Source organism: Mustela nigripes, chromosome 16 (genome assembly GCF_022355385.1).
Source record: "Mustela nigripes isolate SB6536 chromosome 16, MUSNIG.SB6536, whole genome shotgun sequence".
NCBI classification, from domain to species: Eukaryota; Metazoa; Chordata; class Mammalia; order Carnivora; family Mustelidae; genus Mustela; species Mustela nigripes.
Genome location: NC_081572.1, coordinates 34,703,863 through 34,723,418, shown reverse-complemented (window position 1 = coordinate 34,723,418; position 19,556 = coordinate 34,703,863). Strand labels below are relative to the sequence as shown.

Sequence of the window (19,556 nt, the reverse complement as noted above, 5' to 3'; positions counted from 1 at the left end):
TTGAGTATTCTTGGTTCCCTTGTCAAATATTAGAGGACCATGTACACTCACGATTCTTTTCCATTGGTCTATTTGTTTATATGCCAATTCCATACTGTTTTGAAGACTATAGCTTTATAGTATAATTTGAAATCAGGAAATATAATGCCTCTTGCTTGTGTTCTTCTTTTTTAGGATTTCTTTGGCTATTTAGGGTCTTTTGTGATTCCATATAAATTTTAGGAAATTTTTTTTCTACTTCTGTAAAAAATGCTATTGGAATCTTGATAGGGATTGCATCAAATCTATAGATAGCTTTTGGGTAGTATTGACATTTTATTTTATTCTTTTAAAGCAAGTCTTTTTAAAAAAATTTTATTTATTTGTTTGACAGAGAGAGATCACAAGTAGGCAGAGAGGCAGGCAGAGAGAGGTGGGGAAACAAGCTCCCCGTTCAGCAGAGAGGCCAATGCAGGGCTTGATCCCAGGACCCAAGATTATGACCTGAGCCGAAGGCAGAGGCTTTAACCCACTGAGCCACCCAGGTGCCCCAGTATTGACATTTTTTTTTTTTTTTTTTTTTTTTTAAATTCTTGTAATCCATGACCACAGGATCCCTTTCCATTTATTTGTATACTTCTTTGAGTTCATTGATCAGTGTCTTGTAGTTTTCAGAGTAGAGATCTTCCATCTTGTTAGTTATATTTATTCCTAAGTGTTTTGTTATTTTTGATGCTATCGTAAATGGGATTGGTTCACTTGTTGCTTTTTCAGAAAATTTGTTCTTAATGTGTAGAAACACTACTGATTTTTGTATGCTAATTTTATAACCTGCAACTTTACTGAATTCATTGTTTAGATCTAACAGTTATTTGGTTGAGTCTTTAGGATTTTCTATAAATAAAGTTATGTTATTTACAAACAGATGGTTTACTTCTTTTCTTTCCAGTTCTGATACTTTTTATTTCTTTTTCTTCCCTGATCACTCTAGCTAGGACTTCCAGTACTATATTGAAAAAGAGTGGTAAGAGTAGGTGCCATTGTCCTATTCCTGATTTTTTTTTAAAAGATTTTATTTATTTATTTGACAGAGAGAGATCACAAGTAGATGGAGAGGCAGGCAGAGAGAGAGAGAGAGAGAGAGAGGAGGAAGCAGGCTCCCTGCTGAGCAGAGAGCCCGATGCAGGACTCGATCCCACGACCCTGAGATCATGACCTGAGCCGAAGGCAGCGGCTTAACCCACTGAGCCACCCAGGCGCCCCCTATTCCTGATCTTAGAGGAAAAACTTTCAGCCTTTCACCATTGAGTATGATGTGCTTGTCTTTAGTGTGTTGAGATACATTCCTTATATGCCTAATTTCTTAGGAGTTTTTAATCATGAATAGATGTTGAATTTTATCAAATCCTTCTCCTGTGTCAGATTATCAGATGATTTTTTTTCATTTTACTAATGTAATGTATCAAACTGATTGCTTTGTGTTATGTTGAGCCATCCTTGCATCCCCAGGATGAATCTCAATTAATCATTGTGAGTGATCCTTTCTAATGCGCTACTGACTTTGGTTTGCTAGTGCTTTCCTGAGAATTTTTCCATCTTATACTCATTAGGGATATTGGTCTGTAGTTTTCTTTTCTAGTGCTGTTATTTTCTGGTTTTGGTATCAGGACTATGCTAGCCTCACAAAATGAGTTTGAGAGTGTTCTATCCTCAGATATTTTTGGAAGACTTTGTTTGTTTGTTTGTTTGTTTTTTAAGATTTTTTTTCATTTATTTGCCAGAGAGAGGCACAACGAGAGAGGGAACACAAGCAGGGGGAGAGGGAGAGGAAGAAGCAGGTTTCTTGCTGAGTAGGGAACCCAATGCAGGGCTGGATCCCAGGATCCCGGGATCATAAACTGAGCTGAAGGCAGATGCTTAATGACTGAGCCACCCAGGCACCCCAAGAATTTTTGGAAGAGTTTAAGGATTGGTGTTAATTCTTCAAAAGTTTGGTTAAATTTTTACAGTGAAGACAGTGAAGCTATCTGGTCCTTTGTTTTTCTTCAGTGGGAGATTTTTGATTACTGATTCAATCTCCTTACTAATAATTGGTGTATTTAGATTTTCTGTTTCTTTGTTATTCAGCCTTGGTAAGTTGTGTTTCTAAGAATTTTTTCCTTTTCAGCTAGATTGTCCAGTTTGTTGATATATAGTTGCTCATAGTAAGTATAGGCTATTCTGATGTCTGTTAAATGATAATGAAATGATCAGTTAAAAAATAGGACTTTCAGAGTAAGTTCATAGAATTTTCCTCTTTGACTCCAACTAGTTTTTTTTAACTCTAAAGATGATTGAACCTTATCATTTATACCTTTTACCATGAGGTTCGAGTTATAGGAGACTTTAGCACATTCAAAATCAAATCTAGTTTTACTTTTCCCTTGCATTTTAAAAAATCTTCATGTTTGCCTTCCTTTCAGCTAGTAAAAACAAAGCTTTTGTGGTATTATGTCGCATTCAACAAAATGAATCAGCATTTAAAAACTTACATGGCATTACTGTTATGATATGAAGCATAATTCCTTCTTGTCTTCTGAGAATCTCCAGAAGAAACCTGTTGAGAACTAATGGTCAAGTAGTTTCACGTTGTACTATAAATAAGTCTATAAAAAATATTTCTGGATTTTTAATCTCTTGGCCAGTCCTGTTGTTTTTCAATCAGAATTCAGCTCAAAAAGGATATAACTGTGGCAGAGTGAATAGGTTTTTTATGGCAGGCTTGTTAAACTGGCTGAAACTTAATAGTATTTAGAAAAACACAGAAATTCTTGATATCTGAACATCATAATTGGAGTTGCATATGTTAATACAGACCATTTTAATTCAGCGTACACTCCCACTCATATACTGTCTTCCTCCTCCTAAGTGTCCTCATGTAAAACTACAACTGTGGGATTTTAAAGGGGGAGGGGAAGTCATAGGTGAAGACAGCTGGATCATGAGCCTGTCCTTTGTGACTTTATATTTTCATTCTTTTGCTACTGAGGAAAGATGAAGCAGGCACATTTCAAAGGAACAGCTGACACTACCCATACGAAGTCCGTAATTATGTCAGCCACTCTTGATTCTTTGGAGTTTGTGGCTCTTCTTTTACATGTATGTGGCAGAGGTCCAGTTTACAGGGGTGGCTAAGAAGTGGGTAAGTGAAAATTGGGAACATGCCAAGCATATACTAGAGAGGGTCCTCATTCAGTTTCTTCCAGCTCTCTGTTTTCTCCCTGAACTGTGTTAGCCAGTTGATCCTTATTTGATTGAAGAAGGGTTACTTTTAACTCCCACAATTGGGTTATGTTGTGAACAGTGAGACCTATATTATTGTCTTTAAATCTGACGAGGCTGCTACTTGGTACAGGCCTGTTTACTACAGTGTCTGGAGAGTTAGGATTGTGGGGAAGGAAAGGGCTGTTGAAATCTTTCGTTGGTTTAACATACGCTGCCATTGCCTTGAAAGGAAAATCTAGGAGGTTTTTTTTAAAAGCTTGTGTTTAATTTGTTTGGCAAATACATATTTCCTTTTGATACATAAGGAAACCTTAACCTAGAAAAAGGGTACTTACTGGCGCTATAGGTAGGGAATATCAGCTAGACTTTTGAAATGTAGAAACTTGAAGGTTTTGTTTCATTTTTGTTTAGTTGGTTTTTGGGGGTCAGTAGAGAAGCCTTTTAAGGCATAAAGGATGAAGATAAAACTTTCAAATGTTTTACAACAAATTAGCTGTAGTCTGGTATTCAGAATGAGATGGCAGACTTCTCAGTGTTGACATAACATACACTGAAGAGCCACTCATGTCTAGATGTTCCAGATGGTCAGCTGCTCTGTCAGAATCATTTGAACTATTGGACTGTATCGTGTGCCCTGCCTAATGAAGAAACTTAAAGGAAGTTGGGTACTGTATGGTAATAGTAACCTCTTCATTTTGGAAGCATTTGTGGGCATATTGAAACGTATGGGAGCTTCCATTTTCTGATCCTTTCTGCACGGCATTACCATGTTATTGAGATTGGAGTCTTCGCGTGGTCTCAGGTATTTAAAATTGGGTTCATCAGAGTGCATTGTGAGCTCCAGTAACACTTTGTTTCCAATATAATTTGTGAATCATGAAGTCAGATAAGGTGATTTTGACTGATTTTTTTGTCATTAATGAAATAGAATAAAATAAAATGCAGTTTTGCTGTTGTTTCTACAAACAAGCAGCTTTGACATGAGCTAGGAGCTTGTTAGAAATATGGAATCTCAGGCCCCATTCAGACTACCCCGCCAGAATATGTATGATCTTCATTGTAACAAAATCCCAGCATTAATGTTTATAATACATTGAAATAGAAAAGAGTAAGTTTGATGACAGAAAAAAACCACCTTCATTAAATTATTATTTCAATTTATGTGTATTCATGTATACACCAGCTTGCACCTTAAAATGTATTTCTACAGGTCATGATTAAGAAAATTTGAACATCCTCTGTTTTAGCGTGAATAACAACATCCTATCTTTGGTTGTGGTCACATTAACTATAAGAGATTTTCTTGCTTTGCATTGACACCATTTTTGAGGTTTCTTTGCTTTTTTCTTCAATCTCTCAATACTTCCAGCTCACTTTTCTCTAATTAGTATTTCTTCCCTCTCTGTTCCCTCCTTTGTTTCTTTTGTGCTTCAGTCCTCAGAATTGTGCTCAGTGTTGTGAAAACCTTTTACCCTAAGTTTCTGTTTGTGAAACTCAATCCACTGGCAGATGAATGCTAATCAATTAGCAGGAATTTTTATTTTTGAGGTGTTTTTAGCCCCAAAGTTGAAAAAGAAAATACCCAGGTTTTGCCAGTGTGCTTTCCTTCTCAATCCGTGTCTCACTTCCACATGTCAGATGCTATAGGAACAATTGATTTTGTATATAATTAAATCGGCCCATCTTCTTTGTGTGCAAATACGCATAGCATGCTAGAAATGGCTGTGAATAGAATATTAGTAAGAAATACATGTATCCATGAAGTCTGACTTTGCATCCCCAGTTATATTTAAAATAAGCAATTGTGGCTGTCATTTCTGGTATTCCAACCTAGCCCAAAGCAGGCCAGGTGGAAGAAGCCAGCCTCTATCACTATTAAGAGAAATGCTGATTTTCTGGAATGCGACCCTACATGGAAATAAATCATACTACTTTTATTTAGTGTTTGTTCCTTTGGCCAGCAATACCCAGTTCAATGTACTTTAAATGAGTAGCTTGGAAAAGACATGCTTTCTGTGGCCCTGAGGCTGCAACCAAGAAGAGTGAAAAATGCTTATCAAATTTTTTATTGCATTCTCTCTAGCTGATTTTAAACATTTTGTGTTCTACAACCACACATCTGTTGCTACTGATCCCACTCCTTTCTCCATCTAATTATTCCATTTAACCTGTACTTTGTTTTAAGTGCCTCTAAAATGAAGTTTATTTTATTTTACTTTAGAAACCCTACAGGGGTACTCCAGAAAAGGGGGAGAAAGAGACCATTTTGAAATTGCTAATCCTATGAAAATTAAGGGACTTGTTATTTCACGTCTATCTGTTTATTGGTTATATCAGACTCATTAGTATCTGCAGCAGAATAGCAAATGATTACTAATTTTTTCAGTTATTTATCCATACTCTATAACCGTATGATATACATGTATTTGTTAATGTGAAATGAGTTTTCCTCTAATTTTTTGTGCATTTTCCCCCCTTTTCCATGAAGGCCTTATCTGTTTGGAGCGGGGTGTTTTTCCATAAAAGCTCCATGGTGAGTCCCAGTTCAGTCCCGCATGCCTAATTCATTTGCTGTACTCTCAGAAAGTAACTCTGTTTTGTACTTTTGTTTTCAGTTGCATGGCCTGATCACAGATAGATGCACCAAATTACTGAATAATTTGTAGAATGGAACATGAATGTTGATATTTAAGCTTTACAAGAGCAGGCATTTTGGTTTCACTTCATTTCTTGAAGTGTCTATTAAAAAAAATCACAGATTAATATTTAAAAATAAGAAATTAGAAGGATCCTCTCATAATGCTAGCATATGTTAGAAGACAAGGCTAACACCCAAGTTTAGAGCTTCGAGAATGATAGAGAAGCTCCCTACACATTGTGCTGAACATTCAAAGATGTGATTTATTTTGAAATATAAATATATTTAAGGTCTACTAAAAATACCCTATAAATATTATTGCATTTTATTTGGTACCAAAGGAATAGAGTTAGTTCTGACATTCTTTTCTGTTCTTTATTTATTTAGAAGTTTAGCTATTTAAGGATCCACATAATAAGGAAATTTGTGATTCAAATAAAAGCTCCTAAATAATTTATTATTTTGAGTTATTGGCACCTCCTCACTGTAACTTATTTATTTAATAAGTTCTTAAGTTACATTGCCTAAAATACAATTTTATCAGTCTTAGATATGATGGTCATGGAAAAGAAACAGCATATTTAATACTTTTATGTAAAGATGCAAAGTAGAATATTTAGGAGCTCGTATATTTAACATATGGCTAAGAGTCAGGGCTCTAGTATCAGATCATCGAGGTCTTAAACCCCATTTCACACACTACCTCCCTATATGATCTTGTGTAATTTTCTAAACCCTGTTTCTTGGTTTCCTTATCTGTTAAGGAGTTACCAGTAGCATCTACGGTATGTGTTCATTATGAAGATGAAATGAACTGACAATATAAAGTGCTTAGAACAGTGCTTGGCACATAGTAAGAGCTCAGTAAATGTTAGATGCTTCTGCTGCTATTTCTTGTTTTAGGGAAAAATACCATTTTTGAGAAGAAGCTTTTAAAAATTTGATCATATGTTTTTGTTTTTGTTTTTTCACTTTTAAGAGTTAAATGAGCCAAAAGGAAATTTGGGGCAATATAAAGTATATCAATTTTATAAATGTAGACAGGATACTTAAAAGAGTTCTGCACGTGTGTGTGTAGTTCTCATAACTGCTACTGGGAATTGTTCATACTGTCCCATTATCCCAGGGAAAAGCCCCTCAGCTGTTTTTCTCCTGGACAAAAAGAATCTGAAATAGTTCTTGAAGGTATACTATAATTTGATGCAAACTATTTTCAGTGGTCATCTGCCACAGGAACATCTGAAGATTTCATTATCATATAAGAATAGGGCGACAAATCATAAAAACCTCCTTGAAATGCAGCCTCAAAATTAGGACACAGATTGTGAAACTATTCTAAAGAAATTCAGCATATAAATGAGTAAAAAATCCCATACAAATCAATCTTTATTCTTTTTTTTAACCAGATTTCTTCCCCAAACAAACAAGATACATGTATCTTATTTAGAAGCTCGGATGAGCAGTTTTTAAATGCCAGATTCAACATAGGACAACATTTCTTTGTAGACCAAACTTAAAATTAGATTCCATCTTAGGATAAATTTCTCATTCTCTAAGTACAAAGAAAAAAAGGGTTAGTATGTTAATAGAGATTGAAGTTTTAGTATAGAAGTAAAGACGGAGTAACTAATGTTGTATGTGAAATCAGAAAACTCCATTCCTTCAACAGCTTATGTGCTCCTCAAATTTAAGCAAAAGCACTTGTCAACCAGAAATGATTTGAGGTTGAAACAAGATTAAAAGAGCCAGATTAAAGAAAGGGATATATGAAATATAGTAGACTTTTAAATCATTGCCTGTCCCTTAGAAGACTGCTCTGTGGTCTGTTTGATGCCATCGTTAGCTCACAAGAAACTCGTTTTTAGTCACTTATACTAGCCTAAAAGATCCTCCTTTAAAATATGTTCCTTTACTAGTGGTGCATGTTTTTCCCATTAAGATGTTAATGAAACTTCAAATTAAGGCAGCAAAATGAATATAAATTTGACAACTTCTCCTAGCTTGTTTATAAGGGTTTCTTTGTTTTAATAGTCTTTGCTATTTTTTCCTTGATATTTAGCATTCAACCTGAGGATGTTTTTATTTACCATTATGAAATAAAACATTATGCCAAATAAATATGTTTATAGTATTTCCAGTTGCAGTGTGATATTTGTATTTTAGAAGAAAAAATGGAATGGACATTTCATGCAATTTTTTAAAATACTTTCAAGCAGCAACCTTTGTATTTAGCTAAGATTTTGCTCTTGGTAGATCACAATTTCTACTAATTCTCTATTCTTTGATAAACTGGTTTGTTTAAATTCATGCAGTTGCAGTGAGTCAGTTTAAAATAATGTCTGCCCTTTTGATAACAAAATAAGCTTGTTGGAAAGTTGTACGGACTGTCTTCGACATTTTAGCCATTTTTTGAACTCTCGGGATTATGCATCCTCCAGGATATTTGAGTCCGAATGACTGTAAAATATTGTATAATATTTTATATAATAATAATATAATTTATATTATAATATAGTGTTGTAAAATATTATAAAAGAATCACACATGTAACATATTTTTAATATAGAAACTTTAAGAGAAATAGCCATTGTGAACTTTTTAAAATGAATTTTGCTCCCAGTATTACAATTAAGTAATAAGTATTTATTGAGCTCCCAGTGTACACGTAGTATTATGTTTAAACTGCTGTTATTTTTTAGTTGCTTATCAAAAGAAAAATATATACATAATAGTGTAGATGAAAACCCATTTGAATATATCCCATACTCATAACCTGGGTTTGTGTTATATCAGGTTAATTTAAAGAAGAATTAAAACTTACATATCAAATTATATTTAAAGTTTTAATTAGTGCTGAGACTATTCGGTTTATATATATGTAAATAGTTCATTTAAACTAATCTTGTTCTTTTGAGGATATTTAAAATACTATAAATTCATTTTTGAAAGAAAAGTTTTATATAAAGAGGAGAATCTTAAGTTTACATTAATCTGTTAGATCTTTAAGAATAATTTGTGATAGGATAATTTTAGGTATATTATTAATATCTTTATTTAAAATAAAATAGTTTCAGTTTCCCTCTTAGTTCTTCTCTTAGAAAAACAAAGTTTAGAGTGAAAAAAAAACCTTCTAAATTCCTTTTAAAAGCTCAATCACAGCGAGGAATATAAAGATAAGATTTTTTTTTCTTACATGCAAAGATATTATAACATACCACTTGTAATTCTTACAGCAATATTGTATTAACATTTACAGTGGAAAAGGAAAGAAACAGTGCTTCTATCCCAATTTAACTCTTTCCATGTTTGTGTCCTTTAAACAAGGCAGTGGACGTCATTGCTGCTTTTCATGCCATGTGCAGATGCTCCTCTTACGTCCTATTCTATGGGATGTAGTAGATTTACCCAGAAGGACATAATTTTTCTGTAATTTTAAAGCAGATATTATTAGAGTTTTGCTTTTTTCTCTTTGTAGTAGGATGTAGAGAGAAAAAGAGGCTAGAGAAATTTGATATGTTAATCTGACTGGATTATATAATATAGTAAAAGCCAGTGGGGTAACTTCAATAGTCTTTGTAAGTATTTTGAAAGAGGTCATAATGTTAATAGCCCCAGAACTTATGATAGCTGTGAAAATGATTCTCATGCTATAGTTAGGTGGTTAAGTCTCCCAATAGAAGTGAAAAAGAGTGAAACTCCTGAGTTTTCATTTAGTACCTTGTTTTGTTTTTCTTTGTTTTACTTTTTATTATGTTGTTCTCTTGTATTGAGTTTAGTAAATATGATATTTTTATAATCATTATTTTGCCCAGTAGGGCAAAAATAATAAATGGAAGTTAAAAATAATAATGAAAGTTGAATTCATTCCATTTTTCTTTTATACACTGCTCACAAATTAAGCCAAATTTTACTTTTCATTCTTGAACATGAGGCTATTTATGATGGACTCAGGGGAGTAAGGAGCAGGAGTTCTCAGAGGAGTCCATGAGCTCCATCAGTATGTTTTGTTTTTCTTTAAAACCATGATCAACACAATTAAATTTCTGGGTGCCATATACATTGGAATTTTATTTTTTATATCGGACTATTTAATAAATTAATAAATAAATGTGGGAAGGCCTCCAAACACTCACAGGTCTTCTTTTAAAACTTGCAAATGTTTTGTAATGGGATTTATTAAGCCCCTTTTGGAGGATAAAGGGAGATGTTGAGAGGAAGACAGGAGAAAAGGTAGTATTGGAATGCTTTTCTAAAAGGATTGGGTCACCAGTATAGAAGTGAACATGATTTACAAGGCTAGTACTTTTATCTTTTGTTCCTTTCACATATGTATCATTTTTCAGTGTTTTATTTTTCTGCCAACAAAAGGTTATTTTGCATTAGAAATATTCTGGGTTATTTTGGAAAAGTTCAGTTCTGCCTCCATTCCAAATTCCTTGTTAGTCCTTTTAAAACTTAGGATAAAGGGCAAAATGAATCAAAGTGAAATTTTTCTTCCCTTGTATAGAAATACTTAATTAGTGATAATCTTTTCTTTATATTATTTCTCCTTTTAATTTTTCTGAAAGTCTTCTAGACACATATCTTTATATTCTGTTTTGTTAAATACCACAGTCGTCCCAAATGTAGTTTGATGGTAGAAATGACTTGCTATGAATATGTTCACCAGATATGCTTCCTCCCCACTTGACAGCACTATACCACGGAGGAGAATAGCAAGCTATTCTCAGGGATGAAAACTCTTTGGGAAGGGGCAGAGAGGGAGAGAGAGAGAGAATCCCAGGCAGGCTCCACACCCAGTGCAGAGCTGATGTGGGGCTTGATCTCATAACCCTGAGATCATGATGTGAGCCAAAATCAAGAGTAGGATGCTTAACTGACTGAGCCACCCTGGTACTCCAGGGATGGAAACTGTTTTAATCACTCACTAAACACAGACTTTTGCTAATGTGATTTATTAAGGCCCCATCAGAGGAAAAAGAAGAAATAGTGTATAAAAATGAAAATGATCAGGATGCCTGGGTGGCTTGGTTGGTTAAGCGGCTGCCTTTGGCTCAGGTCATGATCCCAGCGTCCTGGGATCGAGTCCCACATCGGGCTCCTTGCTTGGCGGGGAGCCTGTTTCTCCCTCTGCCTCTGCTGCCACTCTGCCTGCCTGTGCTCGCTCGCTCGCTCTTTCTCTCTCTCTCTGGCAAATAAATAAATAAAATCTTAAAAAATAAAAAAAGAAAATGATCATTCTTTACATAATTTTAAGCATACCTTTATCATAAGATACTTATTCCCTGCAGGAGATAGCGAGTTTGTATAAAATAATACCATGTTGATGCTTTTTAGTTGTGTGTTCAGAAGCTGAGTTGTGTGTTGTGTTATAGAAGTATAAGAGGTTTTAGCTTTTGACATCAATTGATTAGACTGGAAGCTAATAAACACATACAGAATATATTTTTGCATGGCCAAAGAATAAATTGTTATCGTATTTCTACTCTTTATTACTGTGTTATCAAGGAACTATCTTGCCTAATAGCAACCGTTTTTCAGTTCTGTTTAGGAGGCATACTTTATATGTGCCATAGTCTCTCTGAAGAAGTGTTTTCTCTCTCATTGCTTACCACATGTCTTAAAAAAACAAAAACAAAAATAGCATGCAGTAATTTCCAAAGAGCTTTGAATTTGTCCCTATGAAGCTTATTTGTACATTGTAGTATTATTGTTCCCTGATGGTGATTCTAGTAAAAACACATAGTTACGTAATTGGAAACACCTTTCAGTAAATTCTGGAATGGCTTTTTTTCTCCTTTCTCTCCAACCTCCCCAAACTCTTAAGGGTTAAAAATGGCCGAAGGAACTAAAAAATGCTAGTTATAGGAACTTATTGGCTCAGTGATAGCAGTTCAGTGATGGTGGAAATAAAGGCTTTGAAGGAGAATTTACACTCTAAGGTAGTACAGCAATGAGCATCATGACTGGAAAGTGTAATCTGATGGCGGTTACCCTGATACCTAGGAAAGGTGTGTGTTTGTTCTGGGGTAGGTGGGGTCAAGGTGTGGGAGTCTTCTTTTCTACTGGTAGGTTATTGTAGTTGTGGTAGATGAAACCAGGAAGATGTGAAACTTTCTAGAACCAGATTCATTTCATCAAAACACTTTTTTTTTTAAAAACCATGTCTCTTAATTCGTTGTCACTGGAAGTCTGACTGTGACTGGTGTTGGTAGGTTAGGCTGGGGTGTGGTTTTTATGTGAAGTGATTTAGAAATGTTAATGATGAAAAGAAGAGGCCTTTTCATATATGGCAAGGGCATTACCATAGATTTGGCACAAAGAGAGAGCCAAAAAGACCAATCAGAGTGGACTCTGACCCAAACTTTTTGCTTTCTGTAGGAGGAAGATGTCAGAGCAGAAGGGTGGGGAAATAAAATACATGGAAAACTTTCAGGTGTCACAGGGACCTGGAAACTGAGATTACCAAAGCACAGTTTGGTGTTTTGGAAAATTAGGTGAAGGTGGTGTGCCGTGTAGAAGACAGTTAACCCTGTTGAGTACCATCATATGGGAAGGCACTGCCGTGATTGTCTTATGCACTTGCCCTAATACAGTGGTTCTTAAACCAGAATTTCTTGAAGGTCTTGTTAAAAAAAAAAAAAATTACTGAAACTAAAAGCACAGATGATTAGGCCCTACCCCCAGAGTTTGGAGTGTGGCTTGATGAATATTTGTATATCTAAGAAGTACTCAGATGGTACTTCTAGCCACAGAGCCCACTTAGAGAACAAAGAACAAGTAATAAGAAATATAACAGAAATAAATAACAAATAATGCTTAAAATAACCCTATGAAATAGGCGTTACTATTTTTATTTTACATATTAGCCATCTGAGCCCCAAGAAGTTAAATAACTCAACCAAAGTCACATAGCTAAGAAGTGGCAGCATCCAGGTTTCTTCTCGGCTCCCAAACCCAATCTTTCTCCACCTAATCATACTTTACTAAAAGATAAAGAGATAAAGGACAGTGAACAAAAGAAGGTAGAAATGATGTTATTTGACACTGGAGACTGAGTAGCAGTGTAGGAACATCAGAGCTCTGGTGTCCAGACTGGGCTGTGATCTTGACCAGGATGCAGTGAGGCTATTTTCTGGTGTGTGAATTAGAGAAAGTCTGACCACCATTTATCTGAGGTGGCCAGCAGAATTGCCAGTGAGCTTTGAGGTGGCCTTTGCCAAATCAGAAGAGAAATACTAGAATTTCACAGAAGATGAAAGGTTGATATTAGAAGTGATGGTATACAAGCTAATTTGGAGAAAACAAAGAGGAAAGCAAGTACTTTTTTATGGTAGTTACATTAGTGATTTAAGGCGTCCTCAAACATGTGAAGAACAGAGCAGAAACACACATTGTTTTCACAAAGCCTTGAAAAAAAAATAAACAAATAGTTTAATTAGTGGATATGATTGCATTAGAACATTTGAGCTTCTCCCCCTACATTGTCTAACTGTATGTAGCATTGTGGCTGAACCATTTGCGGGGTTTCATTCTGTATCATCTCATTATTTTCATACATGCTGTCTCCATTCAGTTGTCCTGTCAGTCCCACATCTTATATATCAAAATGAAATGATAAATGATTTTATTACTGTGAAATACTTACACTGGTTCTATTGTTCCACTTTAAAATCTTCAAGGAAATGTTATCCATCTGAAAAGAAGGGACTTGGATTTCACCAACACATACCTCAAAAAGGGGTTAATTTTTATTGTTTTTATATGTTACTATTGTGATAATACTCCAGAATTCTGTACTAATTGTACTTCTACTGAAGAATATAGTTTCACAGCACTAGTTATCACTTAAGGCAAAATGCATGTCCACATTGGAGGGTTTGAATTCTCAGAGGTGAAATTTTAAAGAAAATAATGTTACTGTCTTGAGGTCTGTGATTCCATCATGGTTAATTGTTTTTTACTATCATTTTATTTTTTAAGCAAAGTTAAACCACCTCCACAAATTTCACCCAGCAAATCGATGGGCGGAGAATTTTGTGTGGCTGCAATGTTCGGGACATCCAGATCGTGGTTTGCAAATAATGCAGGTCTGAAAAGAGAAAAAGGTATGGAGCTTAATGTAGATTAAACTTGCCACTTATAATTTTTGTTTCTTGAGGGAAAGTCATAGTAGTTCTTCTTGAATAATCTTGAACCCAGTATTCTCTGAATCCATTTTTCCATTCAGTTAGCACGTTTCTCCTCAACTAGTCAAGCCTCATTAAGGACAAAGGCTATCCTCTCACTATAAATGCGAAATTAATTGCCCATCCAATGTATTTTGCTTTGTTGATGACAGTCTACCAGTGTCCTCAACATCGTTAATTCCATTCCAATCTGCATTTTTCCATTATTTTATACTTACATTTGTGACAAGCAAATTCCATGCCATTGCCTCTGAGGTGTTCTCCCTGTTTCAGAGACAAGGAGCTCGAATCCAAAAAGTTTGAATATCTTAGCTGAAAGCACTAGTTAGGGAGTGATGGCATCCGAGTTTGAATCTGGGTTTTCTTTCTTTTTTTTTTTTTTTAATTTTTTATTTTTTATAAACATATATTTTTATCCCCAGGGGTACAGGTCTGTGAATCACCAGGTTTACACACTTCACAGCACTCACCAAAGCACATACCCTCCCCAATGTCCATAATCCCACCCCTTTCTCCCAAGCCCCCTCCCCCCAGCAACCCTCAGTTTGTTTTGTGAGATTAAGAGTCACTTATGGTTTGTCGAATCCGGGTTTTCTAAAGCGCTGTCCTGACATTAAGAAACAAACAAAAAACCACCACCAACACCTTTGCCCTGTTATAAGTTAAAAGATAAAAACAGGCTCCTGCTCATAAATGAGTCATTTTTTTAAAAAGATTTATTTATTTATTTGAGAGAGAGCACGTGTGAAAGCAAGGGGAGAGGCAGAGTGAGAGGAAAAGAGAGAATCTCAAGCAGACTCCACACTGAGCATGGAGCCTGACACGGGGATCAATCCCATGACCCTGAGGTCACAACCTAAGCTGAAATCAAGGGTCGGACAGTCAAACTGAGCCACCCAGGCACCCCTAAGAACCATCTTTTATGGTAACCATTGCTCCTCTGAGTTTATAGAGTTGTGTTTTTTTAATCCCTGCTTCATTTGCCAAGAACAATACCTAAAATTTTTGTATAATTACTGCTTTAGTATGTTACTCCTTATTGCTTGTGTGTAGAGGAGTGCCTGCATTCGTGGATCAGGTATTTAATTTTGAATGTTAAGATTGTGCCCTTATTATTTCAGCACTATTAAAGTAGGTCACAAACTGAGTTGTTAGCGAGGCTCTTCTCTGCCCAGCTCCACAGGCTGTATTGTTCTTGGCAAAATGGCCCTGCTTTACGCTCAGTACTGGCAGTCAGACATCAGCCCTCTCCCTTGTTATTGCCTTTCTGTGACCCTTTCCTTGGAAATAGGATCTCAGGCACAGCAGGTTCCTTGCCTAAGTGGGAGAGGATACAGTAAAGTATGTAAGCCTTCCATTTTCTTATCCCATCTCTATTTTTTTGTTACCTCCTTAGTTTTAATGATGCTATCAAAATGACTTTTTGTTACTAGTTAAAACCCTCTGTGAAGCTCAATTTCAAATGCTTCTCCCTTCTGTTCTAATTACCCTTTTAACTTACTCCTCCTTTATGTCCCCCTGACTGGTCGTTAGCCATTTTCTCAAATCAGCTGTAATTGATTCCTCTGGCATGGAGATAAGGTGACCCACCCAGCATTCATGAGTCATTTTATATGCTCCTGGGTTTACTGTAAAACCCAAGATAGAGGACTAAACCTGTTTTTGTAGTGAGGACATGTGTACTCCTTATAAAGTCATTTGATTAGAACCATATTCAGCACCTGACCTTAAAGTATGAGTGGTCTTCCTTTACCGTAGAGGCCAGTGATCCCATGGAGAGGAAAGAAGAAAGAAGATTGGGTGGAGGGAGGATGTGCATGTTTTTCATTTATTTGTTTTAATCCAGATTTTAAAAATAAAGTTTGTGATGCCTGGGTGGCTCAGTTGGTTAAGTGTCTGACTCCTGATTTTGGCTCAGGTTGTAATCTCAGGGTCATGAGATTGAGCCCTGTGTCAAGAATCCTTGCTCAGCGGGGGGAGTCTGCTGGAGATTCTCTCCTTACCTCTCCTTCTGGCCCTCCCCTGTCCAATAAACAAATCAGTCTTTAAAAAAAATAATAAAGTGTTCTGAGAGAAAGCAGAGGAGAAGTTAGGCTGATTTAAGCATGCAGAGAGCCTCTCATGCAGTTGAATTGGTACATCCTGCATAACTACTTTTTTGTCCATATGTTGTTCCTTTCCAGTCAGTCCGTCCCTATCCCACCTGCTATTGTTCATTTTTTATAATGGGGAACAAATTACATGGCAGAAAAATGCAAAAGGCTGTGAAATGTTTCATTGTATTAGAATTTTGAGAATCATTTTTGAAATAAATTGCTTAAGATTTAAAAATATTTTGATTCTCGGGGCGCCTGGGTGGCTCAGTGGGTTAAAGCCTCTGCCTTCAGCTCGGGTCATGATCCCGGGGTCCTGGGATCGAGCCCCACGTCGGGCTCTCTGCTCCGCGGGGAGCCTGCTTTCTCCCCTCTCTCTGCCTGCCTCTCTGCCTACTTGTGATTTCTCTCTCTCTGTCAAATAAATAAAATTAAAAAAAAAATATTTTGATTCTCATACTCATTAGCATTCACTTCTAAGAAGCAACCTTTAGGCAGGGAGCAGGCACCACATAAAACATTACCTGCCATATTTTCTCTCAACAGCGTCAAAAATGGACGGAAAGGTCAATAACTTGTAAAAATTGCACTGTGCTCCTTTTATGCCATTATTGCAAAACGAGGATTTGTTTTTCTGTTTGTAGATCAGTCCAAACAAGTTGTAGTTGAGTCTCTCTACATCATTAGCTGCTATGGGACCTTAGTGGAGCACATGATGGAGCCACGGCCGCTCAGCACTGCCCCCAAGATTAGTGATGACACCCCACTGGAAGTGATGACCTCACCTCGAGCCAGCTGGACCCTGGTTAGGTAAAACCTCTTTCCATTGTCTTTAGCAGCTTTATTGAGGTATAAAATATTGAAAATCTACAATCTGATCAAATTTGATATATGTATACAGCTGTGAAACCATCACTGTGATCAACATTATAAGTATGTCCATCACCCCCATAGGTTTTCTTGTGCCTCTTTGCAGTCTCTCCCTCTTGCCCCTCTTCATCCCTACCTTACCCACTGAGCCCCAGGCAACCACTGCTTTCTATCATCAGAGATTAGTTTATAGTTTCTAGAATTTTATATAAATGGAATCATAGTGTGTGTGCTCTTTTTATTTTGTCTTGCTTCTTTCCACCCGGCAAAATTATTTTGATCCATCCCTATTGTTGCATGTATCAGTAATTCCTTTTTTGATTTATAATTTACATATAATACAGTTCACCCTTCTAAAGTGAATTTTCAGTACGTTGTACACCCATCACCACAGTCAATTTTCATCACCCCCGAAAGAAACCCTATACCCATTAGCAGTCTCTCTCCATTTTCACCAAACCCTTCAGCCAATTTGCTTTCTGTCTCTTTGGATCTGCCTACTATGGACATTACATATAAATGGAATCATATAGCATATGACCTTTTTCATCTGATTTTCTTCAGTTAGCATAATGTTTTCAAGGTCCATCCATGTTATAACATGCATCAGAACTTGATTCCTTTTTATGACCAAATAATAGCCCACTGCATGGATATGCCACGTTTTGTGTCCATTTGTTTATTCTTCTCATTTATCCATCAGTAGATGACACTTCCACTTTTTAGCTGTCATGAATTATGCTGCTGAGAACATTCATGTACAGATTTTTGTGTGATCATGTTTTCAGTTGTCTTTGTTTGCCCCTTTGAGTTAACTTGTCCTTGCATCTTTGTATTACATTTTCCAGAACTTGGTGTTTTTTGTTTTTTTTTTTTCTATTCCATGTATAGAGCTTTACTGCTTCCTCTATTTCCAGTCTCATGTTCACTGAAAATAGAAAGTGTATTGGAATAACCATTAAGGGGACTGGAAATGAATATAAGCAGATTGGAAGGTTTCACCAAGATATAATGGCTAAACACTGTAGAAATGTTTATTAAGAATTGGAGCCCTTCTCAAAAGTACATGATCATTAGAATCTTTATAAGCAAGTGTCAAGAGGGAGAAATAAAATCTAGAATTAAACCTGTTCGACACAGTGTATAAGGGTATAGAAGAGACAGAAAAAAATTTGTCCTGACAACTATTGAAGGAAACAGACAAAAATGGATATGAAAATGATCCTTCTCCTTTTGACGTTTTAAAATATTCTTATATTGATTTTTGAAGGCTCCAGCATTCTTTACTACTACTTTACTGGACTAGATTGATCTGATCAATACCTTATTTATCAAGCTATTTAGGAACAGGCAGATCTAATTAAAATTACTGCACCATCATTGTTGAAATAAATGGCTTATTTTGGAGCTCAGATTCTAATTAGGTCTGTAATAAGTCAGCCATTAATTTAACTGTGTGGGTTTTTTTTTTTTTTTAAAGATTTTATTTATTTATTTGACAGAGAGAGATCACAAGTAGACAGAGAGGCAGGCAGAGAGAGAAAGAGAGGAGGAAGCAGGCCCCCTGCTGAGCAGAGAGCCCGATGCAGGGCTCGATCCCAGGACCCTGAGATCATGACCTGAGCCGAAGGCAGCGGCTTAATCCACTGAGCCACCCAGGCGCCCCGTGGGTTTTTTTTTTTTTTAAGATTTTATTTATTTATTTGACAGACAGATCACAAGTAGGCAGAGAGAGAAATGGAAGCAGGCTCCCCACTGAGCAGAGAGCCCAATGTGGGGCTCGATCCCAGGACCCTGAGATCATGACCTGAGCCGAAGGCAGAGGCTTTAGCCCACTGAGCCACCCAGGCGCCCCTAACTGTGTGGGGTTTTTAAAAGCACTTTTACCTGACTTATTTTATTTTAAAAAATATACACATATTCTGAGACTAGTGAGCTCCAGCAGTTATCTGAAATTAGGTAAAATTAGAGCTACTTTATCTTGACTTTGAATAACATGCTTCCTCTCTGTCCAGTGCTTTGAATGTCTTGTCTATCCTATTGGAAGGTCTTCTGCTATTAAACCAATATCAGCTCTATGTAATTGTATGAGTCACCACCACCTTTTTTATTCTTTTTAAGCAGATGGCCTTGTATTTTAGGTTTCAGCACTCCCAACAAGTTCACTTTAATGATTGCAAAGATAGTGTGAGTTTATATCAATGTCTATAAGTGGTGACAGTGATGTGATTTACATCCCATCTATTAACCTTAAATATTAATATTCTGCCGTTTCCTTAGAACTCCTCAATGGAATGAATTGCAACCACCATTTAATGCAAACCACCCTCTGCTCCTTGCTGCAGATGCAGTCCAGTATTATCAGTTCTTGCTTGCTGGCCGTAAGTAGTTTCCATTGTTTTTTACCTACCGTACAGTGTTTTGAGATTTATCTTAAAATGCTGACTTTTAATGCATTCATGCATATTACCACAGGTCCACAGACCATAGGCCATAAAAATCAGATTGAGGCAAGTAAGATAT

General features: G+C 36.2%; 1 protein-coding gene across 8 annotated transcripts in view; it reads left to right on the top strand.

The window, feature by feature from the left end:
* Positions 1 to 19,556, top strand: part of BCAS3 (BCAS3 microtubule associated cell migration factor) — a 592,158-nt gene that overhangs the window by 277,803 nt on the left and 294,799 nt on the right. For 5 of the 8 annotated variants that reach the window (XM_059378916.1, XM_059378912.1, XM_059378917.1 and 2 more), the window contains exons 17-20: positions 5,732 to 5,776; positions 13,865 to 13,989; positions 16,808 to 16,973; positions 19,314 to 19,414. In XM_059378916.1, coding sequence (XP_059234899.1) covers positions 5,732 to 5,776; positions 13,865 to 13,989; positions 16,808 to 16,973; positions 19,314 to 19,414 — 437 coding nt within the window. The remainder of the gene's footprint in view (positions 1 to 5,731; positions 5,777 to 13,864; positions 13,990 to 16,807; positions 16,974 to 19,313; positions 19,415 to 19,556) is intronic. The other 3 variants (XM_059378918.1, XM_059378915.1, XM_059378919.1) reach the window with 1 other exon arrangement.